At 39.8% G+C, this 27,761-nt stretch overlaps 2 protein-coding genes across 4 annotated transcripts; both read left to right on the top strand.

The window, feature by feature from the left end:
* On the top strand, positions 1-27,761 carry LOC117531030 (gap junction gamma-1 protein-like). 3 transcript variants are annotated; one of them, XR_004566504.1, is made up of 5 exons: positions 1-264; positions 2,491-2,569; positions 11,133-12,227; positions 15,929-15,932; positions 27,750-27,761. XR_004566504.1 is itself a non-coding variant. In XM_034194035.1 (2 exons), the coding sequence occupies exon 2, from the start codon at positions 10,763-10,765 to the stop codon at positions 12,131-12,133; it is 1,371 nt and encodes a 456-aa protein (XP_034049926.1). In that variant the 5' UTR covers positions 2,498-2,569; positions 10,718-10,762; the 3' UTR covers positions 12,134-13,416. The 3 variants fall into 3 exon arrangements, 1 of the variants encoding a protein (XP_034049926.1); XR_004566503.1 differs by lacking the exon at positions 1-264 and having other exon boundaries at positions 2,498-2,569; positions 10,718-12,227; XM_034194035.1 differs by lacking the exons at positions 1-264; positions 15,929-15,932; positions 27,750-27,761 and having other exon boundaries at positions 2,498-2,569; positions 10,718-13,416.
* Positions 13,965-27,046, top strand: dbf4b (DBF4 zinc finger B). Its single transcript, XM_034194022.1, has 12 exons — positions 13,965-14,092; positions 14,490-14,669; positions 15,087-15,269; positions 15,801-15,851; positions 16,023-16,092; positions 17,586-17,650; positions 17,920-17,959; positions 18,072-18,117; positions 22,892-23,017; positions 24,201-24,339; positions 24,446-24,579; positions 24,725-27,046. Exons 2-12 carry the CDS (start codon positions 14,520-14,522, stop codon positions 26,262-26,264), a joined length of 2,544 nt encoding a protein of 847 aa, XP_034049913.1. The 5' UTR covers positions 13,965-14,092; positions 14,490-14,519; the 3' UTR covers positions 26,265-27,046.

Genomic DNA, 27,761 nt, shown 5'->3' with positions numbered 1-27,761 from the left:
CCTCCTCGCCGCAGCTTCACTTTCCTTTGAGTCTCCTTTCCTAGAAGCTCCTCTGCGCTCCTCTGGAGAAAAACAAACAACAAAAAGTCGGCTTCATGACAAACTTCACTCACGAAAAATTTGGGAGCATTTTTTTTCTCCCCCAAGTGATTTTTTTGACGAATTAGCTAAAATTCACTGACTACTTCTGCGATGAAGATTTTATTGTTTCTTCTTCTGGACCAAAGTTCGCCGCTGGCGGAGGCGATGATGTTTAGCCGCAGGTGAGCTGCTGCTAGCAAAGTGTTCCAGCTGGAAAAAGTGTTGTAGCAAAAGCGACAAAGACCGACAGGAGATTGAGAAAATGTGCTTTTATTGCCTGACAATGTGGCCACAAAAATCTACTAGAACATCTTAATGTGTTGGCTTCTACAAAGTGTCTAAAATGATTTGTAGCTGTGATGATTCACTTAGCTAATTGTAAGGTTAAAGGTGAAATTGTGCTCACTCATAAGCTTTTGAATATTTGCTTAATGATACATAGAACACTTACACTGGATTGATATTCAATTAAATTGTGTTAGTCTTAGCTAAAGTTTAAAAAAAAAATGTCTCATGGGAAGATAATTAGACTTTTGTTTTCATTTGCTGAATCATATGGTTTTAACTTTGTGGCTCCTAAATAGGATGGTGGATTTTTATGAAACTTATGGTTGCACATTGTACACTCAAAAACTGATGTATTGGATGAACTCAATTCAATTATGAGCAGGATTTTACCTAAAAAACATATGTAGCCCCAACTCAAATAAAATACATCCATGCAAGATAATGGAATTTAATTTAGTTGGGACTACATATATTTATTAGATGGAAATCCTGCACATAATTGAATTGAGTTCATCCAATGAGCCATTTTTTGAGTGTATGAAGATGTGCATGAAGGAAAATAATTCCAGTCTGGTGTCTTCAAGAGGAGATCATTGGATTTTGTTGCTCCCCCAACCCCCCATGTCATATTTATCAATAAATTAAAGACATCAGAGGTCCAGATACCCTACATGCTCTTCATAAAGACATAAGCTTATATTATGAAGCATGAATATTTATTGTCAGCAGTGCATACAGTGAGCTTTTAGGGACCAGATATTGTAGAGGAATGAGTTTTTTTTTAACTATATATGACTTCATCATGAAGTCATTTGTAACAGCTGATCAAAAATATTTTACTGATCAATATGAGCTTTTGATCAAATTTGTAACCACACTGTTAGTGCAGATATTATTGTAGATATTATGGTAAACATCTCTTTTGGGCTATATTTTGCTTGATCGTGACCTTGACCTTTGACCAGTCTGTTGCAGTTATTAACCATCTGGAGACACGTACCCAAGAAACATTTCCATCACATTTGGTGAAAATCCAGCCAGCCACCCAGTTTTTTTTTTTAATTATTGTTATTTTGTTCAGACACATCAACACATATGCAGGAGTGATTACAATACCTTGCTCCTGCAGCGGTCCACGGGATAATGAAACTGTTGTGCTGTTCAATACAGAAGGTGACCATCTGTTTAATTCAGGTATGCCATCACAAAAGCTTTACTACCACTGATGTAATACTTGCAAGCAACAGCTTTGGTGGGGCGCATCATTTTGTGGGCTTGCTCACAGATCACTAGTTAATTTGGGAGTATAGGTAAACTCATGAGACTTCTAGCCTGGTATGATCTTTAGATTAAAAGGGTTGGTTGTGCTGCTGAAGTAACTATTGCTTTCGGTGCAAGCTGTTAATATTTTAAGTTGTAGCACACATTGTTTTTTTTTAGCAGTGAAATGCTGAACAAGATTTAGTTTTCTTATTGCAGACACCAGACAGTGGACAGTCAAAATTCCTTTATACGCATCAGATCTTTGTGACATCGTAAGCCCAAGAAGAGAAAACAAGAAACCTATCTCAAATGTCAAAGAAGAAATCAAATTGTTATTCCAACCCTAAATTTTTTGTTTTAAACCTAAACCTATATTATGAGTGCTTATTGCAAAATGCAGTAAGCAGTTGCGCATGGCTAGCTGTTGGATTATGCACGAGAATATGAGAACATATTCATGAGAATATGTTGCTTTATAAAAGGAACTGCCTCCATAAAATTTGATCCTGATTTGCAAATGTCTTGTTGAGTTTTGCTATCCACAAAAAAACCCAACATCAACAACACAAAAAGAACCAAAGACACAGCAGCATTAGTGCCCCTCTCTTTTGTTTGTAAGCAATGGCAGCTATGCAGAATTATTAGGCCAAAATATGCATAACATATATGAGCATTTGATCTCTTAACAGGTCTTTTGTCCAAATTTCATTAAACGTGTTTTGTGTGTGTGTGTGTGTGTGTGTGTGTGTGTGTGTGTGTGTGTGTGTGTGTGTGTGTGTGTGTGTGTGTGTGTGTGTGTGTGTGTGTGTGTGTGTGTGTGTGTGTGTGTGTGTGTGTGTGTGTTATTTCTTTTCATTTTGCAGACACATGGGGTTGGACAATCATTTCAGTTCTGGTCAGGAGAACAAGGAAGACAGGAAGTACAAACCAAAGCCTGGTAAGAACACAATTCACTTGAAAATAGCATATAAATGTAGTTTTAATGTCAGCAGAATTATGACTTGTAATTTATGCAGGATTTTCTAAAACTGCTTCAAAGTAATGAAATATTCAATCAGTTACTGAAAACAATTTTGAATGACAACACTGTTTGCACACGTCCTACTGCTGGTCTGGGCTAATTGTGTATTTTGTTTGTACCTATGAAAAACTCTAAATATTAGATAATTGGTTAAGCAAGAGTTGTTGTATATCTCTTGTCCACACTATTTATGGACTAATTTGTAGAGCCCAACCAACACAGAATTTTATGGGCTTATACCGATATTAGGGAAGAAAAAGTACACAATACTGACATGTCTGAAGAAAAAATTGCAGTGATTCCTAATATTTTATAAAACCCTTATGACAGCCTGCCAACATGTGACTCACTATCATCACGCTGCCTTCAGAATTGGTAGTCGCAGTGTTGCATCACTCAGCATTTGCATGAAATAGACTGCCTGGCTATTTTGGCTCTGCCTACCTGGTGGCATAGTGACCACTTGTCTTTTGTGACTAAAACACTCACTCTGACTGAAAATGAACACCAGCTGTCACATTGCTTCTGTCTCTTATAGTTAATGTTGACCACGGGGCAATGGGGATCCCAATCATGCTTAACAGCATTGTCTGCAATGCCCTTGGAGTGCCCTTTGCTGAGCACACTATGTAATGGGACTATTTCCAACAATCAGTGTGTTTCTGCATTGCTTATTCACAGCAAAATAAAGTGTCCATATGGGAAAACAAGTTATGGTGAAAGAAGAACTGAGCCAGAAAGTAAAACTCTTGATTTACCAGATACAGTCAGTGGAATTAAGATTCCTCTATTGAGTGTCTGGGCTTGCATGCTGGTATCCACGAGGGACTTGGAGCCACTGCTTCTTTGCATAGAAAGCAGCCAGGAGGTTCAGGCATCTGGTGAAGATGCCTCCTGCACCTTGCTAGGGAGATCATCTAGGCACATTCAACTGGAAATAGACCCCAGGGAAGACCCAGGACACACCAAAGGGATTATATTTTCCAGGTGGCTTGGAAACGCCTCAGGATCTCCAAGGATGACATCGAGAAGTTGATCAAGGATGGCGAAGTGTAGGATGAGCTGCTTGTTCTACTGCCACCTCAACCCAGACAAGCAGCAGAAAATAAATGAATGAATGAAATATATTGTTTGCACCAATGTAGTTGGTGGTGGGGAGCTTAGTGATGCTGATACTGAGTGGCAGTAGTCTCTGGTTATTCTTTAATATGCTCATGCCATTTTGTTATGTGATATACCTGCTCACAACCCTACTGTACACCTCTGAGACCTGGTCGCCTTATCGAAAACGTGCGAGGCAACTTTGCCACTTCCACATGAGATACATCTGCAGCATCATGCACATCTGATGGCAGGACAAGATCCCTGACACTGAGATGCTCCAGCAAGCCAACAACCCCAGCGTCTTCACCCTTTAGCAAAAGGCACAAGTGAGATGGGCTGGACACGTCAGCCCAAAGCAAGTGTTCTGCGATGAGCTCAGAAGGGAAAAGTGGACTGTTGGAGGGCAGACAGAGAGTTTGTAGGACTGTCTCAAAGCATCACTAAAGAACTTCAGCATCAATGTCAACACACAGTCAAATCCTCACTGATGCCGACTTTGTGGAAAGCAGGAGAAGTGCTGCTGAGAAAAAAAAAAGTGAAAACAGCTAAACCCAAACTACCCAGAGCACCTTACCCACCCACATACATATGTCCAACAAAATAGATGCTTTTGCATTTATGAGCCCCTCATGTATTTCTGCGCTACGCACTTCACGGTTTGGGGTTTTTGGGGTATTTTATTTTATTTTTTAAGATTTCCAGGGGAAACACTGGTGTAGTAGTATTGGCTATTACAGATTGTCAAATTATATTTTTTGCCATGAGGAAGGCTGGCTGAAGTCATATAGTACATTCTGAATCAATGTGGTCTGACAGCTTTGAATAGATGGCTCACAAAGTGACCCGAGAACACCCTCTGGGCTCAACATCCACAAGAGTAGATACAGTGATGGGCAAAGCTTAGTCTTAGGTTAATTGTATGTTTAACTTAACATGTTACACTGGTGCCTTTTATGAAATGTGGTCATGAAGGGTTGTGCCTCCATGATGAATTTAAAGAGATGTAATCTGCCCATTGCTGGTATTGCTCTGTATTTCTGATTCAGTCCTCGTGTGCCCAGATTGGCCATCCTAATAAACCTGCCTCTAGCTCGTTCCATGGTTTGAATTCCTGCTTTTGTTAACCGTTTGACTCCCAGGTACCAAATCCAAGGAAAAACAAAACACCACAGTCAGGGCGACCGGTTATTAATGTAATCTCTCTTTCCTCTTTACGTTCTCCAAATGTGTTGTGCTACATTTATATCAAACCCACTCAACCATGCCATCTATTGTTTAAAAGTGCACCTTCGGCAAACTCCAAATTGTTTACAACCATCTTTAAGTCGACACCCAGTGAGCACTTCATACTCAAAATGTACAATTTGGGTGGAGTATCACGTTAACTACTTTGAAGGAAACCGCAGACCTTCACTTTTACAGCTTGCAGTCGTCCTAAACACGCATGTATGATGCTGCATGCGCTTTTAAGTTGCAACCTTCAAATACTTGTTTTACTGGCACTGTAGGAAGCTGGAGGCTGCTGGTCTGAAGCTTGGAAACATCTGGGGAAAATGAAGTATACCACCTCATTAGCTACATTTACATGAAGGTTTCCAGTTGGAACCCAGTCAGATAGGAATAGTTTTGATCAGTGAATTTGCGCACATTGTTTACATGAGCGCAGTAAAGATTAACAGATTGATACACAACATTTGTATGTGCACAGTGCAATCGGTTTGGGTATTTTGACATGCATAGAACAACAGCTGTTGCTTCACGAATTGCATTCAACAGGGGACCCACCTATCAAAGTCAGCCCAGTTATAACCTATACAGTAGAAGGGATTATTATCTTATCATAAATGTGAACGAGAGAAAGAGAGTGGGAGAACCACACATCATGCCCTGTGTTTTTTACTTCCATCCCATCCTCCTCCGCAGACCTGACTCGTGGGAATGACATTCTGCCACAGGGCTTGGTGGCTCACACGGTGCATCCGGAAAGTATTCACAGCACTTCACTTTTTCCACATTACGGCCTTATTCCAAAATGGAGTAAATTCATTTTTCCCCTCAAAATCCTACTCACAACACACCATAATGACAACATGAATTTTTCTTTTTTAATTTTTGCACATTTATGAAAAAATAAAAACTAAGAAATCACATGTACATCTGCTGGAAATATGTAGGATTGCTGCAGGGATTTATTGTTATTATTATTATTATTATTATTATTATTATTAGTGTTGCAGCTTTGCTAAAATTTCCATAACAATTATGCATTTTGTGATAAAAGCATAGAATTTGGTACACATGTAGACAAAGGTATTTCAAATAAAATTGGATATTGGTCCATTGTCAATTTTTAATATGTCACCCATGGCAGGAATTTTATAAAATGAAAATTGAAAAATGCTCCAGTCGTATTGAAAACTGAAATTGACCTTTGTCACCATTTTTGCTGTTTTTACCCTATAACTCCATAACATTCAGTCCTAGATATTCCAAATTATACCTTTTTGGAATCTTTATGATCAAACAAATAATGTGGTTTATTTTTCAGTATGATTGGACCATTTTTCCAATTTTCACTTTGAAAAATGGCTGACATGAGTGACATATATTGAAAATTCATAATGGCCCAATGTACAAATTTATTTGGAATGCCTTTGGCTACAGTGCATCCGGAAAGTATTCATAGTGCTTTGCTTATTCCACATTTTGTTATATTACAGCCTTATTCCAAAATGGAGTAAATAACTTTTTTCCCTCAAAATTCTACTTACAACACCCGATAATGACAACATGAAAATTTCATTTTTTTTTTTTTTTTTTTTTTTGCAAATTTATTAAAAGTCATATGTCATAAATATTCACACCCTTTGCCCAGTACTTTAGTGATGCACCTTTGGAAGCAATTAAAGCCTCAAGGCTTCTTGAATATGATGCCACAAACTTGGTGCACCTATCTTTGGGCAGTTTTGTCCATTCCCTCAAGCCTGACTAGTCTCCCAGTTCTTGCTGCTGAAAAACATCCCCACAGCATGATGCCTTGTTTCTTCCAAACATGACCCCTGACATTGACGCCAAAGAATTCAATCTTTGTCTCATCAGACCAGAAAATTTTGTTTCTCATGGTCTGAGAGTCCTTCAGGTGTCTTTTAGCAAACTCCAGGCAGGATGTCTTGTACCTTTTATTAAGGACTGGCTTCCATCTGGCCACTCTACTATACAGGCCTGATTGGTGGATTGCTGCAGAGATGGTTGTCCTTCTGCAAGGTTCTCCTCTGTCCACAGAGGAATGCTGGAGCTCTGACAAGAGTAACCATCGGGTTCTTGGTCACCTCCGTGACTAAGGCCCTTCTACCCTGATTGCTCAGGTTAGAGGGGCTGCCAGCTCTCGGAAGACCCTTCCCCAGACGTGTGCCTCGAAACAGTCCTGTCTCTGAGGTTTACGGGCAGTTCCTTTGACTTCATGCTGGATTTGTGCTCTGACATGCACTGTCACCCGTGTGACCTTATATGTAGACAGGTGTGTGCCTTTCCAAATCAAGTCCAATCAACTGAATTTACCCCAGGTTGACTCCAGTTAAGCTGTACAAACATTTCAAGGATGATCGGTAGAAACAAGATGCACCTGAGCTCAATTTTGAGCTTCATGGCAAAAGCTGTGAATACTTAGGTACATCTGATTGATTAGTTTTTTAATTTTTTAATAGATTTATAAAAATGATGAAAAAAACCCCTTTTTTCACATTGTCATTATGTTTTATTTTGTGTAGAATTTTGAAGAAAAAATAAAAATTTCCATCCATTTTGGAATAAGGCTGTAACAAAATGTGCATACTTTCCTGATGCACTGTACATTGAGGAACAACAATGAAGGACTGTTCTTGGTTTTTGTAATCTTGGAATTTTGTATTTTGGTGATGGTACCTCTGCTCCAAGGTCTCCAAACAGGACGTTACACAACACAGATGTGCGGTTTTACAAAGCTTGTGTTTGTTCATGAGATAGCCAGAAGTCCAATTTATCAGAGGAAGCTTATTAATTCTGAGGTTGGTAGCAGCGGGGCCCAGAGTTGGTGTACTTTGGATTAGACAAGTGTTGTTGAAGGAAATTTTTCAGTGGGATGAAATCATTAAATGTTGCTCTGCTATTATGTGTGTGTGGATTTCACAGTATATGTTCTTATAAAAGTACCTTTTAGTTTATGTAATGTGGAGGCTCTGCAGTAGTACAATCCATGTGACCTTTTATGTGGCCAAGCCTTGTGGAAATCACATGTCTCTTTGCTAGATATTCTAATTTGGACTAATAGTAGAGCTGCTCTAAGACCAAAGCTGAAAGTAAATCAAAGCTTTCTTTTAAAGGTATAGTTCTTTTGATTTTTTAAAAACCATTTAAGTCATAAAAAAGATTTTATTCAACACCACTGGTTATTCAAATGAAGGATTATATTTGGATGATTATGAGTACATCTTTTTGCTATGGACAAAAACTGTATGGATTTACAATGCAAACACCATCATAGGCATAGCTACACAGTGTAATTGTATGGGACAAGATAACGCACACTGTAACATCTTGTCACCACTTAATAGGCCAAAATCTGATTACAGGTGTCTGGTGGCATGGAGAGGATGTCTATGGAGGTAAATGTGTATAGATTTACTCACTAAATGTAAAGAAACTTTTTTGAAACAACCAATTATACAGTTAGGTGCTTACCTTAGCCTCTTGCCTATTTGACAATGTTGATCTCCACTGAGTCGGTTTCAATGAAAGGCCTGTCCTTCTACTTCCAACAGGAACAAGCCCCTCATTGACAGGGTACACTTCTCATGTTTTGAACATCAGATACATCTTGTCATTTAGTACTTTACAGTTTTGTCTGAAAATACTTAACAACCCCCTTATTGTCGTGGGCAGCAACTACATCATGTTTTTCTTTAAACCGCTAAATTGCCATATTGTGAATTAAACTCAAAGCTCAGACAGCTAAACTTAGAACTCGTCTAGTCTCTTCCAGGCCATCAACCCTTACTGCATCATTATATTAACTAGGGCTGCAACTAAGAACTAGAAGCACTCAAAGAGTGCAAACCTCCACCAAGGCCATGGGGTCACTGACGCCATAACATCTACACGCCGTGGAATCAGTGAACCTAAAAAAAGTCTAACAATGATGTTTGCTCAGTAGTAAAAAAAGTTTCATCTGCTGTTGACTGGATAGCATGTATCCTTAGCGCTTGGCATCACAGTTTATTGCAACTTGCACCTTTCCCAGAAGCTACTGTCATCTGAGCACTGATATTGATATTGCATGTGCTTATAGACAAAAACAAATAAGAGACAAAATTCAATTTATTATTCAACTAAACTGCAAATATATGAATTTTTTAACATTTATGAAACACTTCTCTAAACAAGGCCATAGAGTCACTGACCCTAAAGCGATTCCCTCCTTGGCACAGTGATCTATTTCTTTTTGTCTCTTTCTCTAAAATTGTATATAATAATCATTACATTATTAATATATAAACAAAAATAAATTTAAGAAATATTACAATTTGAAAACAAATGCACCCGAACGTGATGACAGCTGCAACTGCTTAATGCTAACTTTTAACATTAAAAATGCCATAGACATGCTAAGGCGTTAGCATCGGGATCTGGATCGTGATCCGGATCACCACTAAAATTTAATCACTTGTTCCTCTTGTCATTTCCAACCACTCCACAAAATTTCATCAAAATCCATTCAAAACTTTTTGAGTTATCCTGCTGACAAACAGACAGACAAACAAACGCGACCGAAAACATACCCTCCTTGGCGGAGGTAATTATTTTTATAATCAATTACTGATCAAGTATTTTCTCAATTTATCAATTGTTTGGTCCATAAAATATCTGAAAATGAAGAAAATCATTGATCAGTGTTTTCCAAAGCCCAAAATGATGCCTTCAAATTTCTCATATTGTCCACAATTCAGAGATATTCAGTTTACTGTCTGGTAGGAGTGAAGAAACTAGTCATTTTAATCAGATAGCATTTTCTGCTAAAGAAGCAGAAATCAGTGAATTTGGATTTTTTTAATTGCTCAAAATTAACTAAATAGTTGAATAATTAGGGAATAAGCCTGTTGTGTCTGATGATTTGTGGACATTAATGCTGGAATTTACGGTCGCAAATTAAAACGGATATTTGCAACCGTAATCCAGCATTAACGTCCGCAAATCATCAGACACAAGGGGGTTATTCTGATTCTAATCCATTTCCATCATTTGCACGGTTTATTTTTCTGTAAGTAATTCGGTCGGCGAAGCTTACCGTAGCAACAGCGTCTTCATGCCAAAATGGCAATTCTGTGAGCAGATCCACAGATTTCTCCATCTTGTCAATTGTATTGAGTAATTCCGTATCAAAATCCACATCAGTACTTTCGGTATCTTAAATCCACTCATTTTAGCTTCGTCGTCGCAGCACCAGTTTCTCTTGCTCTCAGCTGATATCACCATTATTGACACCTGTGCAGCAATGCGGTCAGGGCATGGTCAAATATTTTGCCACCGTCTACTTGTTATTGTATGGTCTGAAATCAGATTTGCGGAACAAATGTAATTGGATTAGAATAATAGATTAATCCAGTGGTCTCCAAACTATTCCAGAAAGGGCCGAGAGGGTGCAGGTTTTCTTTGCAGCCACTGACTTCAGCAGGTGATTTCACTGATTAACATCCCTTTGAACAGTTAGGATGAGTTCATCAGTGAAATCACCTGCTGGAGTCAGTGGCTGCAAAGAAAACCTGCACCCTCTCGGCCCTTTCTGGAATAGTTTGGAGACCACTGGATTAATCATTGCAGATGACACAGTCAGCTCAAGCACTAACCTTGCTGTATGACTGGACATGGTGTGACTGAATGAATGACTATTGATTGCTAAAATGTGCTTCCTTTCTGCTCTCTACACAGAAGAGTAGCAACATTTCGCTGAAGTTTGCTTTCTCTGTTGCCACCATGAGTTGGAGTTTCCTGACCCGCCTGCTGGAAGAAATCCACAATCATTCCACATTTGTGGGAAAGATCTGGCTCACCGTCCTCATTGTTTTCCGCATTGTACTGACGGCTGTAGGAGGTGAGTCCATCTACTACGATGAGCAAAGCAAGTTTGTCTGCAACTCAGGCCAGCCGGGCTGTGAGAATGTGTGCTATGATGCCTTCGCGCCGCTCTCACATGTCCGCTTCTGGGTCTTCCAAATCATTCTGGTGGCCACACCTTCACTGATGTACCTGGGCTATGCTGTCAACAAAATTGCCAGAGCGGAGGAGCAGAGCGGGGAGAGGAGTGGTTTGCCTCACAGGAACGCCAGGAGACACTGTGTTGCAGGCAGGAGGCAGCATCGGGGCATTGAAGAGGCTGAGGATGACCAAGAGGAAGACCCAATGATCTATGAAATTACAGAGCGGGACAACAATGAAGGTGGAGTGATGAAAGGAAGCAGTGATGATGGACTCCTCAAAGTCAAATCACGCCACGATGGGCGCCAGCGTATCAGAGAGGATGGGCTGATGCGCATTTATGTCCTTCAACTCTTGGCTCGCTCTGTGCTGGAGGTGGCTTTCTTATTTGGGCAGTATGTCCTTTATGGATTTAAGGTGCCTGCCATCTATATGTGCTCAGACACGCCTTGTCCACACAGTGTGGACTGCTTTATATCACGGCCCACTGAGAAGACCATCTTCCTGCTCATCATGTACACGGTGTCCTTGCTGTGTCTGGCACTCAACATATGGGAGATGCTCCACCTGGGTATCGGCACCATCTACGAGATAGTCCACTCCCGCCAGGTGCAGCTCCCCGAAGATGAGCTGTTTGGTCTGACGAAGAGGCAGGATGCCATTAACGAGGCGGGACTGAGCGCTGAAGATTATGGCAGCTACTCTTTTTCTTGGAATGCACCATCAGCTCCACCAGGGTACAACATTGCTGTCAAACCTCTCATGGTGTCTACAGGCCACCACGAGCAGCCGCTGCACATTAGCGATCTCACCAATGCTAAGATGGCGTGCCAGCAGAACCATGTGAATATCACCCAAGAAGAGCGCCAGCAGTACCCCAACACTGACGACAACCTGCGCAGAGCAGGGTTGAGAGACGGCCGCAGCGGGCTCCTTAAAGACGCATGTCAACCGCAGAAAAGGCCCGAGGGTGAAAATCAGACCTACAGCCAGCAGCAGAGCCACAGCCATAACCACAACAAACCTGAGCATGAGGAAAGGCATCATCCGGCCTCCAAACACGCTTCGAGCAAACCAGACGCTGACAGAGGCAGCAGCAACAGCAGCAGCAGCAAATATGGAAAGTTAAAAGGTTCTGACTGGATCTGAAATTCATATTGTTTACAAAGCCTGCACGCTACAGTATTTTTTTTTTTATAATCTTAATGATATATTATTTTAAGTAGCTTTCAGACCATTAAAAGTACACAGTAAAAAACTGTGGTATTCATTTTAAAATACAAAACACAAGTGTGTGTGGATATGTTCATCACTATATTTTATACAGCGTAAGAGAATTTACTTTTTCTTATTGGTGCCAGGATGAGCTTTATTTTAGTACTTTATTTTCTGTTTTCTCTGGTTTTACTCGTGTTTATCTTGTGTTGCAGCACAGAGAGCTAGAAAACGCTTTTACTTTACGGTTTCAATCGAAGTATTAAGTTGTGGGAACATGACATTGTTACAACAGTGCAAACCTGACACTGATATATAAACGGCAACGTGTTAGAAAAACCCTTTGAAGATGAGGTAAATTTTTAAATGGTGCCATCATTTGTGTTTGCAGCTTTGCTTGACTGTTGCTTGAAGAAATGTGTTGCCGCTGGCTGCAGTGTTTGTTTTTTGTTTTTTTAAGTACAGTGAAATTAATCTGGAAACAATCTTGTTTTTTCCCTAGAAGATATGGGTGCTGTGTCTTTGATTCTTTGCAGATATGCAAAAAAGCTGCCATGCTGCAACCTAAGGTGCCTTTGCCAACTGTCAGCAACCTGTTTCTAACGGTGTGAAAGTTATAATTTACGACATTGTTTTACAATGTGCTCATCACTTTGGACTGATAAGAAGAGTCTTGCTGTCTGACTATTTTATTCACATTCAGGGGTTAAAGCTTTCAGCAACATTGTCTCTTTTTCAGCCAGAGGAAAATGCAAAGTTTTCAGGTGATGGTTTCAGTGTTTTGTTGCAAATGTTTAACAGTATCTTTTGTTGTGTGGGATGACACCATACCAGTTTTTTAGTCGGGTGAATGCTTTTGCAGTGAGTGTAATCCAGTTGGATGATTTCTACCCCCTGAGCGCCCCCTGCAGACCAGGCTGCAAATGAACACCACACCGTGGAAGAATCGTGCAGTTTGACAAAAAGACAAGAACAGGATTTGTCCCTTTCTCAGACAGCTCATTCTACCCACTGAACTCAGGTTGGGTTTACTGTATGTTGAAGTATTTAAAAATATGTCTAAATTTTATATTCAACCCATAGTTATCTAACTTCTCAGCATGTTAAAATTTATTTTTTTAACTATGTTTTTTGATTGATGTTTATGCCATGAATGCGTTTTTAATGATTATTCTTACTTGTAATAAAAATTCATTTATTTTATGCAAATTGTACTTGCTCTATGCCAGTGTTTCATCCTTTGGACTTGTATTGTTCAAACATGCATGTTTTTAATATTTTTTAACTGTTTTAAATAAAGGAATAATTGTATTTGTATTTTTTTGTGCTTGCAATAAAAATGGATTCTGTTGATACAGGTTTTTTTTTAAATTTCACTTTGATTTATTTACGCATTTATTTATTTTTGGCTGATCTGTTCCGTTAACCGTTCTGTGTACATCATTCTCATGTATGTCAATTCTTCCCAGAAAGTCAGTTTTACTTTTTATCAGATTCAGGTACGTGTTCGCACACAAGAAATTCGCTTTGTTGAGCCCGTGCAATAGTAAGATGTACAGGAATGTGCAAATTTATTTTTAATTGTTTTGTTGAAATAGGTGACGGAGAAGAGAATCCAAATAGATAGATAGTCTATGGCTGGAACGGTAACGTTTCATATAGAGCGTGATTTATTATATTTATAATATTATTATTATTATTATTACTTCAACGTGATTTTTTTGTGAGCGATTTATCTAGTTTTCGGGATGTGCCTTGACGTCACAGCGGATGTGACGTCGTGCACGTTCGCTTCTCCGCCAGTGTTTTTTTAAAAAAAGCGGCGGTTGCTTTATTTTGGTTCGCTGTTTGCCGAATGTTTTCGTCAGGTTTCCTTCAGCACGATAACAAATAGTAAGTTAACTTAATTTTTGTTCACAAGTTATATCAGCACACAATTAGGCTTAATTGTAAGCGTGTTTGTACTAGTGTTAAGATAACACTTAGTGTTAGCTAACTTGGGCCTTCCTGTTTAGCTAGCTAAAGTCTGACTTTTTTAAAGTTGTTTCATTAGTGTAAAGTCAGCTTGGCAAAACATGGAAACTTATCATCCAGTAACTTATTTTCTGTTATGATCTTGTTATGAGTTTTATCTACAGTCTCTGATTTTATCATTGTGTTCCGAAAATCACACGTCCATTCAAATGTCAAATTTGTCCATCCAAATTTCGAAATGCCTTAGTGTGTGTATGTATTTATTTTTTACTTGAATCGATACCGATTTTTTTTTTTTTTTATTGTCTTTACGGAGGCTTCTGGTGTTGTCCTCGTTTTTGGGACCATGCTGCAGCAGCAGAGTCCTGAGGACCGAGGCCTTCTGGGCCCTTTGTGTCATGGGGGGAGGAAGCTGGAGGGGAAGACCTTCTACCTGGATGATGTAAAGAACAACTTGGCAGCCCTGCTTTCGGAGGCCGTGTCCGTTCTTGGAGGTGTAAGTTTTAAGTTTTGTGTGAAATCATGGCTCACATCATGAATCACATAATTTGTGCACAAAAGACTACTGACTCTTAATTATGGTCAGATTAACGTCCTTACTTGTGGGGACCGAGGGTGCAGAGCTGTAGCCTAACACGAGTTCATAAACAATTAGCGGAAAAACTTGAAACTGCAACCATGTTTGACAGCTGTTTTGACTCAGCATTTATTTGGCTGGAAAAATTAACCACAAAATGGACAAATGCTTTGACCCCCTGCCCCTCAAAAAACAAAAACAAATAGCTCTGCCTATTACAGTTATGTTGGTCAAAACAAAATAAGTATAAATCCTATGTTTTTCTGAAGTCGTTGTGCAAACCTTATATTTCATATGTCAAATTCTTCAAACTGAGTCTGTTTTCTTCTTCTGCAGAAAGTTGAGAGTTTCCTACACAAGGATGTGAGTTTTGTTGTGACTGGGAGCCATGAAGGCCAGAAGTGTGTAGCTCCTAAAGCAGAGGCAAAGGCGAAAAGTATAAAAGTTCATTGTCCCATCAAGCAGGAGCATGCCCTCAGCTGCAGCGATAAACAGCGAGCAGTCATGCCTGGATCAGTGGTAATGATCTTCTGTTCTGATTGTGCACCCAATTAATTGTATACATAAAAAATATTAGAATACTATGAATGATTAAGAGTAAGGGTTAAATCATATAAATGGCACTACATGGTGTTTAAAAAGGTGGCAATCTTAGTAGTGTGGTCATAACTTATATTTGCATGTTACATCCCCAAAGAAGTCTAATATTATGAGCATCTCAAGAGGATCAAACTAATTATGTCATTATGAGCACTGAGAGGTATGTTTTGCAGGAAAAATATGAATTTAAAAATGTGATTTTAACGATGCATTAGTAGTTAGAATGGTCTAAACATGGAAACTAGAGGGGTGGATAACGCTTTTTTTTTTAAACTGGAAAAAAGTGGTTGCTATTGAAATCAATTTTGACACACATTAAGACAAGCCATCTGCTGCTGCTGTGTTTCATATAAGACCAAACCTTGTCATAATTAATAAATATACTATGCATACATTTTGCACAGGCTGGAATTTTGAACCAGGGACCTTTTGTTGTATTTTTCACTGTAGGCATGTGTTAGTCGGGGGAAGGCTCTGCTGGAAAAGGCCATTCGCAACAATGTAAGACACTGCAACACCAGTAAGGCTTATTTTGCATGTCTCTGGGTTTGAATTAGTTTTTTTGTGGGTGTTTATAGGCTTGTTAACATACACACACCTACCTTCAACCGCTTATCCAAGATTGAGTTTAACATATGCTTTCTGTCTAATCCTATTCATGGTTCTTTACAGGATCGATTGCAGAAGAACAGTGTACTGACCAATGCCCAGTTGTGGGGAGTGAAGATTTTGTATGCAGACGGTATCCTTTTGATGAATGTAATGGTACATGCAGTGGAATTTGTGTTAAAATTGTAAGGTCTGGGGACTTCCGGTATGGCGTTTAGAGAGTAGACTCCTATTTAGCTCGCTCTGCTGCACTTTTCATTTTTATGCCTTGTAAACCTCACACGTTTTGTTTGGAATTCCAGTTTTATTTTTATTTTTCATACTTACCCCTTTTTGACCATCTAAAAAATGTCCAAGTCTCAGAGTAAGTCCGAACGAGACAGAGAAACTTTGCCGCTTGCTGCAACTGTAACTATGGCGGAGATTAGCCTTCTGCCGGAAGACCACAGAGCTGCGCTGTTTTTGGACTTTAAGCCTTCTTTTGAAAGTTTGTTATCCAATCTGCATAGTGTCCAATCTGCAGTGTGTGACCATGCTTGATGCATTAATTCTCTTGAATCCGCGCACACTGATTTTAATCAACCTTTGGTCCAGCTCATGGCTGAGTACTCTGCACTCTGAAAAGATGAGAGGATAAAATCTAAGATGGCAGACCTGGAGGGATGCAGCAGACATCAGAATGTTTGGATTGGGTTTACCAGAAGCTATTGAAGGTCTGCCCTTCTGTTGTTTTTTTTGTTTTTTTTTTGTGTTTGTTTGTTTGTTTCCCCTCCCACCTCCCTGGCTCTGTTTTTGGAATGGAGGTGCTTGCTTCACCACCAGAATTGTCAATTAGAAGCTCAATCATGTTTATCTACCTCTCTCCCTGCCTGTTTCCCTATTTCAGTACACAGATAATCCTGTTGTACTTGGCTCTCATAAAATATTGTATCAATTTCAGCTTCACTTCAAATGTTTCTGCTTCTGCTCTTGGCACATTATGTAAGAATCGCCTCTTTCCTCCCTCCTCCTTAGATACTGTATTAATCGTTTCCGTGATCGTTTTAAGGATATTTCTTAATTTTACTGTCTCTCTTATATGGCTTGCCCTCATATCATTTTTTTTTTTTTCACATTAGACATTGTGCATTTAGTATTTTACTATTCAGCCCCAAAAACATTTTTAGGAGGACCTCTTTGAACTTGTTTCCCATAAGAAAGCTCTTATATTGCAGATATATAATATTGTTGTTTCAATGAACAATCATCCAGTCAATAAAACTATCTGTAATTGGGAGCAAGAGTTGGGTCTGAAGTTTGGGGGTGGTTTCTGGGATAAGGCACTTGACAGAATTTGTACATCATCTTGTGCAAGACTTTCCCTTGTTCAATTTAAGGCAGTACACAGGCTGCATTTGTCAAAGTCTAAATTATCCCAAATTTATCCCGATGTTTGTCATCTGTGTGGTAGATGTAACTCGGTGGCATGTTCACAGCTGGAATGCAGTGATCCTCTGATCACAGTAGATGGCACCACGTTACATTTTATTTTGTATGATTGACACTGAGCCTTCAGAGAAAGAATTGTAAGGATGTAATTGGTTTTAACTCTATTCTCTACTCTATTTTTCCTTAATGCAGTAAAAGATGTCTTTGTGTATTTGAAACAGTTGGTACGAGAGACTTTCAACACTAAACAAAAGAAAGCAGAGGTATGATGTTTGGTCCAATGTCTTTTAACTTTACCAGATATCTAAAAGGTAGGATTTCTAAATTATAGTTCTTAAAAGGAAATCTTCGTTGACTAATGGAAAAGCAAAAGGTGTTTTGATACTTACAGGATGCACTGATAGAAATAAAACATCACTTAATATGTAATTAACATACAAAAGAAATGTAATTGGTTTTATAGCATACATCTCCTTTTGTTGTTTAATAACTATTTTCCTCTTTCTTAACTTTGCTTTCTTTTTAAATGTAGAGGACTAGTGCCAAACAGCAAAGCAGTCGTGTTGTGAAAGGTTAGTTTATGTTGCGCATGCCTTTATTTCCACACAGTACTGTTTGTATTTCAAAGTATTCAAGTTAGTCAATTTTGCTCCTCCTCAAAATGTGGTTTCCCTTGGTCCACAGCTACAGCATTGAGGCCACCTTACCTTAAAGTTGAAGACTTGAGCAGGTGAGTTTCATTCTTCTTTCAGTGCAGTCTGTGTATGTCCTGTGTAGAACGGGAATAGAATGTGAATGTAACTGAAACTGTGCACTCTTGTTCGTTCTTCATCAACTCCTAAAGCACTTCTTGCTCCTCTGTTAGCCTTAAAATGCTTAAAGATTGTGACCTCTTGGATGGTGCTGTGAATCATGTCCGTAATATATATGTATAGAATGAAAAATGATTAGGCACAGTAAAAAAAAAAGTGTATAAACCTTATAAATTTTTATGATGATTATTTTGAATGAAATAAAATCCATTTTTGCAGTTGGAGCAATGAGTGACTGAAACAACAAATGCTAGCAGCAGCATGTCTCGATTTGCCATTACTACCCCACTGGGTGCTAGATCTAGAGGTTTGTGTTTCACTCTGGATAATTGTCTTAATTGAACTTGTTACGGAGTTTCATCATGTAATGTGACGACCCCCCCCCCCCCCCCCTGTGCAGTTGCTCTCCAGGAGCCCAGAGCTTGATGGGGTACAATTTCTGTTTGGTGAGACTTTGCAAGCTCTGCTGCTTCTTTTGCAGGGGAGCTCAATTTGAAAGAAGGGCCTCTCATTTTCTTCTCAGTTCAATTAACTGAAGTGCTTTGGCAAAAGACTTTAATCCCATGCTTAGAGAAATTGAACCCATGAAATCTGAAACAGCTGATTATTGCCTTGCTGTTAAATACAAGTTTGAAGAACTGGATCTCAGGCTATGGCAAATGAGAACATAATGCACTACATAGGTTCTAATATGAGCCTGGCTATACAGCATGCTAGAAGAGAAACAGAGTGGCCTGATACAAGTACACATTACACCGATTTTGGCCTCACTTCATTGGCTTCCAGATCATTTTAGAATTGATTTTAAAATTCTTTTATTTGCTTTTAAATGTCTTTGTGGCTCTGCCCCACCATATCTGTCTGACCTGCTCCATTTATACATCCCTTCATGCTCACTCGGGTCAGCTGATCTGTTACTGTTAGTTATCCCAAAGTCAAAGAGGAAGCGAAGAGGTGGCCATGCTTTTTCAGTCGCTGCCCCAAAACTGTGGAATGATCTTCCTTTGCACATCAGGCAGGCTGATTCTCTCTCTGCTTTTAAATCCTCTCTTAAAACACCGTCAAGGTTACTTTATTTGTACCAAAAGGTAAATTTGGTTTGGCAGTGAGTCACTCCATTCATAACAATCACATAACACATAAATACCGATTTAAAAAATACCATAAATATAATAAATATAAAAATACAATGAACAGTGCAAGTACAGGCCAATAGCATGGCACCCAGAAGAAAGTCACAAAGCGTGTGCCATCTCAATGCAAAATAGCAGATAAATTAATTAAATATACATTCAAAGTCATCTGTTAAGAACACTAATAGCAGCAGGAATAAAAGTGCTCTTGTAGCGCTTAGTTCTGCAGAAAGGAGCTTTATACCTCCGTCCTGAAGGGAGCAGTTCAAACTGATCAAAAAGAGGATGTGAGGCGTCCTTTAGAACTGCCTCAACCAATCTCTGGACCTGCCTCATCTACAGAGAGGTTGGATACAGCTGAGACTCTCCTCCAGTGATTTTGCTCGCCCATTTTACAATCTGATTCAGACTGTTTTTGTTTTTAACTGACAAATTTCCAAACCATGACGCCAAACAAAAAAATAAAACAGATTCGATATAACGACGATAAAACATTAGCAGTGATTTGTCAATGTGAAAGGATGCCAGTTTTCTAAGACAGAACAAGCGCTGGTGACCTTTTTTACACACCACTTCACAATTTGACTCAAAAGTGAGTTTGTCATCAATAACAGTACCCAGATATTTATAGGTGCTCACAGTTTCTACAGCCTGACCTTTTAGGAGAGTTGCTCCATGTTTGTGGGAACCCTTCCTAAAGTCAATGACCATATCTTTAGTCTTCAATACATTCATCTGTAGAAAAGACTTCTCACACCAATCCAAGAAATCATCAACAACAGGACCGTGGCAAACCTCATTGTCCTGTAGCAAGCTGACAATAACAGTGTCATCTGCATACTTAAGAATAGTCCTCCTATCCCTCCAACTTCTGCAGAGATCAGTGTATAAAATATACAAAAGTGGAGAGATAGCACTACCTTGTGGTGTCCCGGTGGAGGACTGGGTCTGATTAGACAAGACCCCATTTACTCTAACTTTTTGTGTCCTGTTAGTGAGGAAGCTCAGAATCCAGCCCACAAGATTGCAACTTAGATTAAAATGTTCTAAAAGTCTTGAGGCTAAAATGTGGGGCTGAATTGTGTTAAAAGCAGAAGAAAAGTCAATGAATAAAAGTCTGGCATGTGCACCTTTCCCTCCAAGGTGTCTGAAAAGTAAGTTCATTAAAGTGACTGTGGCATCCTCGACCCCTCTATTTGACCTATAGGCAAATTGCATAGGGTCCAAGTTAGCACCTACTTGATTAATAATTTCAGTTCTCACCAATTTCTCAAAGGTTTTCATGACAATGGACATCAGAGCTATAGGCCTAAAGTCATTTAGAACCTTTGGAGTACAATTTTTGGTGGCAGGGACAACAGCATCTTTCCACACATTTGGCACAGTTTGCATTTCCAGAGACATATTAAAAATAAATTGGAAAATAAGACTCAGCTCTTTAGCACAGTTTTTTTTAAGAGGCGACTGCAAACATTATCAGGGCCCTGACTTTTTGGTTTGAGGACACAAAAAGATTTTTCTACCTCTTTTTGAGAAATAAAAAAGTGCTGACTGTCTTTCACTTTATGCTTTATTTCCTTAATCTCTGAACTGTGATCTGAGATATCAAACCTTGTGTAAAAAGTATTCAGAGCATTTGCAAATTCAACATCTGTCTGATAGTTCTTCAACAAGGTGATGGATCTGGACTTGGGCTCCTGAAGCCCAGCTATCGTTTTCATACACGACCAAGCAGATCCAAGATTTTTATTTGCCATCTTTTCCTCTATTTTCCCTGTATAATTTCTCTTGGCCTTTTCCAGCACCATTTTCACTTCTTTAGTAGCATTGTGTAATTCCATGACTGACCCAGATCTATGAGCCTCTCTCTTAGATTGTAAACTGATTCTCACAGACTTTGTGACCCAGGGTTTGTTGTTAGGATATATTTTCACTTTTTTAGAAGGAATCAACATATCCCTACAATACACCACATAAGAACAGATCACATCAGCCAGTTCATCCAGGTTATCACCACATGCTTCTTTAAATATGTCCCAATCAGTACATTCATAGCACTGCATCACTGTTCCAGTCCTTAATTTCTCTAGTGGAGACCTTCTCCCTCTTAAGCAGAGACTTATAGTAGGGCAGCAGGTGCACAAAATAGTGATCCCCAGATCCAAGAGGAGACAAGGACACAGACTTATAAGCCTCCTTAACAGACCTGTAACAAAGATCGATAGTTTTATCCCGCCTGGTAGGGCAGGTAACGTACTGATACATATTGGGGAGAGTCTTATCCAAGGACACATGATTGAAGTCACCAAGCAAGAAGATTGGAGTGTCAGGTGAGTGAGACATTAGTTTCTGCACCACATCAAAGATGGCAGAACAGGCCATTTCTTCTGTTTGGCTTTTAACTCAGCTTGAGATGTTGGTTTTTATTATTTATTGTTTTAACTTTTTTTTTATGTATTTTAACTTGCTTGTTCTTATTTGTGTACAACACTTTGGTCATTGGCATTGATTTTAAAGCGCTTTATAAATAAATTGAGATTGAGGTACCAAAAAGAACCCCACCCCCCTGAAGGGCTCTTATAGCATCAGGTGACTACAGCATACTCAGATAACGTAGATAAACAAGGATAAAGTTTCTGAAAAATTCCAGTGTGCAAGGCCATTTTATTTACTGCATACAACAGAACAAATTGATTTGTGATGCATATGATTCAGGTCTTTAAAATGAATATAGCAAACAAGTAAAAGGAAAAAAGTATATTGTATATTAAATGGAGGCAAGGGACCTAAACAAGCAGCAACCACAAAGTCCAATACTCTAAAGACCACATGCGCTCACAAAGCAGTTCAACATAAGTCTGGAAAAAAATAATTTTATTTATTAAACACAGTGACAGATATCAGATCAGGCGATGGTTTCAAATGATGCAGTTCTATTTAGGTGTCATATAAAACAAATAGTGGTTTTGCATTAGTACAATTGAAAGAATATTTTTTATCACTGTAAGATGTAATGTTTCATTCAGCTAGTCTGGCACTTCATAACATTCTTACCATTGTACTTATAAGCATTCATTATTTGTAAACTATATGCGAGGAGTCGGTCATGTGACATTTAACTTGCAGAGATTACATGAGTTGTATTTACCTGATTGTCACTAAACTTAGTATTTCTGTGAGGTATGTTGACTCCAAGGAGCCTTTTGTCTTTGGGGTCAAACGGTCAAGGTCACTGGTGCATACTTTTTAAAAAGATTGTGAGCACAATAGCTTATTTCCTATTTGCCTGATTGTGACCAAACGTGGTGTGCGTGTCAGGCATGGTGACCACAAGAAGCCTATTTATTTTGGGGTCTTGAAGGTCAAAAGTCATCTCACTGAACTGCACATTGTTAAATCCTTCTGCAGAAAATAATCACTTGACGGTGTTCAACATTTGCTCAGGGCATTGTGGGTTAGTGCAGACTACATGTTTTTCCATTGTTAGCTGAAAATGAAATTGCTGCTCAGTAGGTTTTGCATTGTGAACTTAAGTTGTATTTTATATACATGTTTCTAGGAAATACAAACCCTTGCATATGCAGTCTACAACCTTCCCATCCGTTTGCTATTCTGGACGATTCAGCCCTTTTGAGTCACCTCCTCAGCTTGAAAGAGAGGGAAAGCAAGAAGGATGTAAACACAGGTTAGTTTAAATGTGTCCAAGTTGCACTGTGCTATACAGTTACAATGCATCGGGAAACGAAGAAATCACATGTACATACCTGTGATTTCTTAGTTTTGTTTTGTTTTTTTCCCCCCACACCCTTTTGTCAATACTTTGTTGATGCACCTTTGGCAGCAACTAACTAAAGTCTTCTTGATTATTATGCCACAAGCAGTTTTGCCCATTCCTCTTAGCAGCACCTCTCAAGCTCCTTCAGGTTCGATGAGGAGCATCAGTTCACAGCCATCTTTAGTTCTCTCCAGAGATGTTCAATCAGATTCAGGTCTGGGCTCTGGCTGGGCCATTCAAGGACATTCAGAGTTGTCCTGAAGTCACCCCTTTGATGTCTTGGCTGTGTGCTTAGGGTCATTGTCCTGCTGAAAGATGAACTGTCACCCCAGTCTGATGTTAAGAGCGCTCTGGAGCAGGTTTTCATCCAGGATGTCTCTGTACATTGCTGCATTCATCTTTCCCTCAAGCCTGACTAGTCTCCCAGTTCCTGCTGCTGAAAAATATCCCCACAGCATGATGCCTGGTTTCCTCCAAACATGACCCCTGACATTGATGCCAAAGAATTCAGTCTTTGTCTCATCAGACCAGAAAATTTTGTTTCTCATGGTCTGAGAGGGGACCTTCAAAGCAGCATAAGTGTTTCTGTACCCTTCCCCAGATTTGTGCCTCAAGACAATCCTGTCTCGGAGGTCTACAGGCAATTCCTTTGACTTCAGGCTTGGTTTGTGCTCTGACATGCACTTCCTACTGTGGCACCTTATATGCAGACAGGTGTGTGCCTTTCCAAATCATGTCCAATCAACTGAATTCATCCCAGATGGAGTCCAATTAAGTTGTAGAAACATCTCGAGGATTAGTGGAAACAGGATGCCCCTGACCTCAATTTTGAGCTTCATGGCAAAGGCTGTGAATACTGAGGTACATGTATTTTTTTTGTGAATAAATTTGCAAAAATCTCACTTTTTTCACATTGTCATTATGGGGTATTGTGTGTAGAATTTTGAGGTGAAAAAATTGGTTGAATCAATTTTGAAATAAAGCTGAAACATAACAAAATGTGGAAAAAGTTAAGACCTGTGAATACTTTCCAGATGCATGAACTGCATTTCAGTGTTTGAGTTTTCTACTTATTGTTTGTTTCTTTAATTAGGGGGAGAAATAAGGTTGAATGCAGCATACAGGACAAATCTCAATCACTACTCAGTTGTAATCCTTCACCTTGGCGACGACGCAAAAAGGATCCATCTTATTGTGAATGCTGTCATCAGTCCTTCACTAATCTAGAGGAGGTAGAACTCTAATTTGATTTGGACACATAGAAGCTTCTTGGCCAGAGTGTTCACATTATTTTTTTAAAATCTGTGGTATGGTCTTTGTCACCGATGGTACTTATAGCACTTGCAGTCTGATCAGCACCGTACCTTTGTGTTGGATTCCACCAACTACAGTGTGTTGGACCAACTTGTGGCAGAAATGCTTCCAGGATTCAACCCTAGTCCATTGCAACAGCCAGAAGAATCAGTGAACACGTGAGTTTTGTAATGTACCAGGACATTGTGTAGTTAGCACTTTTTGCTCGACTGAAAAGTGATGCCATTTTTAAATGTTATTTCATGTCCATATGCATATTTGTCTTTTTTTTTTTCTTCTTCTTCTTTCTCCCTGCACCCTCAGATCAACATCTTTGTCCAGCCGAGACACCGGTCTCTGTGAACTGGAGCTTTTCAGTGGTGTTGAGACTGAGCACGCTGTTCAAGCTCTGCACATACAAGCATTCAATGCGAAGGTTTCCAGCTCTGATAAGGGTGGTGTTTATTTTGGCACAGTCAGCCCATCTCCAGGTTCTCCATTTCCCATCCCTGAGCCAGATAATCCAATTACAGACTGCCAGGAACCCCACAGCCCACCTGAGGATCTAAACCCAGGTTTATTGTTATTGGATGCTGGACCACTCGTTCACTGCTCAGGAGAACAGTATTCTGAGGGAGCACATCTCTCCCCCTGTGATGATGTCTGTCCCTCCATTCCTGACCCTTGCTCACTGCCTCCAGTCCTTAGTCCTCAAGTTTACCCTTCACACATTATGGAGCTGCACAGTTCTTGGTCTGAGCTTCCTGTCCTCAGTCCTCAACAGTACACTGCAGAGGAGGCTTTGGAAGTACACGCTTCTGAAATGCACACTGCAGACATTGTGTCTCAGGCCCTCCAAGCTGTCACAAGCCCTATTGCCTTCCCAACCCTCCTAGTGGATTTGATGAAAACAAAATCAGCATATGAATTAAACCGTGAAGGACCTCTGGGTGCCAGTGGTGTCATCAGTTCCAAAAGTGGATCGGTTTGTCCCAAGCTGGTATCTTGTAGATCTCGTTCCCTTCCTCGACTGTCAGTGACTTCACAAAACCCCAAGAAACGCTGTCGATCTGCCAGTCCTGAGTACAGCCAGAACAAAAGGAGGAAAATGTCTTTGGCATCTAACAGCACTTACTGGACAGCTCTACTACAGAAATCTCTCACAAAACCAAGGATTAATGACATTATACCGAAGAGTGAGTCTTGTTTATTTTTTAGTAAGCTCCCCAGCCAAAGTAATATCTGTTCTCATACAGACCATGAATCCGCTGCAGAACAGATTCACTACCAGAAGACTCCCCAGCAGGATTTAACCTGTAGTGATACTTATGTCCAGAAGCCTGCTTCATGCACTGTGGAAAAGTTTGGTTCAGAACAGCAGACTTTGGGAACATTTTGTGTTTCACCTCATGTTAAACGCCCTGTTGCAGATGTGCCTTTCTGGCCACTCCCTCCAACATTGCAGATTTCCGATCCTCATAAAGATAAATTTAACGATGGATTTTTGAGTCCCGATATTCAGCCTCTGGTGTTGCACCCAATCTCATCCGTTTGCATTGAATCGGCGCTCATCCCAAACCTGGCCAATCTCTCCCCCTCATCATCAGAATCTGATTGGGACTGTGCTCTGCTCTCACGGCTGGGCCCTACTTCAGTTGGTCCCTTGTCGGTCGCTGAGCAGAGCTGCGAGCTAGACAAGGAAATCCTTCACAGGCCGTGCACCTGGATGCACGACACCAGCTACGAGTCACATTTGCACACAGTCCTTCAGCCCTCACCTCCAGCATCTTCACTGTGTGATGAAGAAACGGACACTTCTGCATTTTCTAGGACTGTGGTACAGATTGTTCAGGTTCAGCACTGATCTTTTTCAAACAGTCACCTTCAAAACACTGAAGCTAACTGAAAGTGTAGACGTTTAAAGCAGGTGGTTTATTGGATAAGGAGTTGGCTTGCCGGTCTGTAGACCTGGGTTTTAATCCTGCTCATGCTACCTGTCTGTGTCCTTGGACAAGGCACTTCATTTGTGTTGTCTCAGTCCACTCAGCTCTAAATGGATACCAGCCTTGGCTGGAGACGTACCTGCACCACACAGGTGTCCCATCCAGGGGAAGTTCTAGATTCTTGTCCATTTCGTGTTACGGAATTTGGAGATAAACACCAGCCCATACTCAAGGCCTATTGGACTTAAGTGGAAGCACCTGGTGTAGGACTTTGCAGCTGTGTGCCCCCCCCTGTTAACTAGGCAGCACTTATCAAAATGAATACAGAACGGTGTGGTCTAATCTAAATTATAATGTTCACTTGTGTTTGATGAAATGCTTTCCCCCCTCCTCCACTGTGCAGCTATGAATTGTATTGTAGATGTTGATTTATCTGAAAACTGTCTTGCACTGTTATAAATGTTCTTGCTCTCTCATAATCCTCCTTGTGCACTAAAATTTGAGCCACATTCCGCATGCCACGCTGACTGCAGTCTTTCAGCAGCTATGTCCGGGAACACATGATGGTATTGAGAAATTAATGAGTCTTTTCCTGAGGGGAGCATTACTCAATTAATGTAAGTGCTGTGCCTGGATCACATCCCAATGGTATTGATGGTCAAAGAGACTGGGCGTTGGCAGATGAGAAGACTCACCACCTGTTTATATATAAAAAAAAAAAAGACACGTGGCTTTTGTCATTTTGCAGTGGGTCCAAAGGGTGGACTTTTTCAAGACTATATATCACATATCACAATGTACTATTTAATTGTCTATTTAACAGAAATCAAAAGCACCAATATCATGTCAATATTTTAATTAGCCTATATGCACATTTGTGTTTAGTATCTTGTGTTAAAATGCAACACTGTGCTGTCATCTCAGTGGGGGGAAAAAAGCACCTTTGGACCAAATGGCAACTCTTCCATCACACAGATGGATGAGAGGAGCTCAGATTTCCGTATATCATGGTCACAACTCACAAAGGGAAACAATACATTTTAATTTCAGTGTATGGAGGTTTGGCAGCTGTTTTGAGACTGTTTGAAATTGGTTATTGTGCTCTTTTTTTAAATAAATCTTTTTATCCTTGAAATGTGTCACCTTGCAATTTAAAGACTTTTGTTAAAGCAATGCGATTGCTATGGAGTGTACTCTAGGCTTTCTAAAGTTGCTTCAATAAATGCTGACTCTTCTGGTTAGAGGACAGCCAAGCAGACAGAAGACATCTGAGAGCAGAAGCGGACAAGGACGACAGTGTGATGTGTCCTATTTAGAGTGTTGCATCCAGCTGACAAAACAATATTTGATATCTCCTCCATGCCTTTTTATTTAATCCTCATCCAGCCACAACCACAGTAACTAAGTTCAAAATAACA

The sequence above is a fragment of the Thalassophryne amazonica genome, chromosome 18 (assembly GCF_902500255.1).
Source record: "Thalassophryne amazonica chromosome 18, fThaAma1.1, whole genome shotgun sequence".
Lineage (NCBI taxonomy): Eukaryota > Metazoa > Chordata > Actinopteri > Batrachoidiformes > Batrachoididae > Thalassophryne > Thalassophryne amazonica.
Note: the sequence above shows the minus strand (reverse complement) of the source record. Positions and strands in the feature narration are given on the sequence as shown.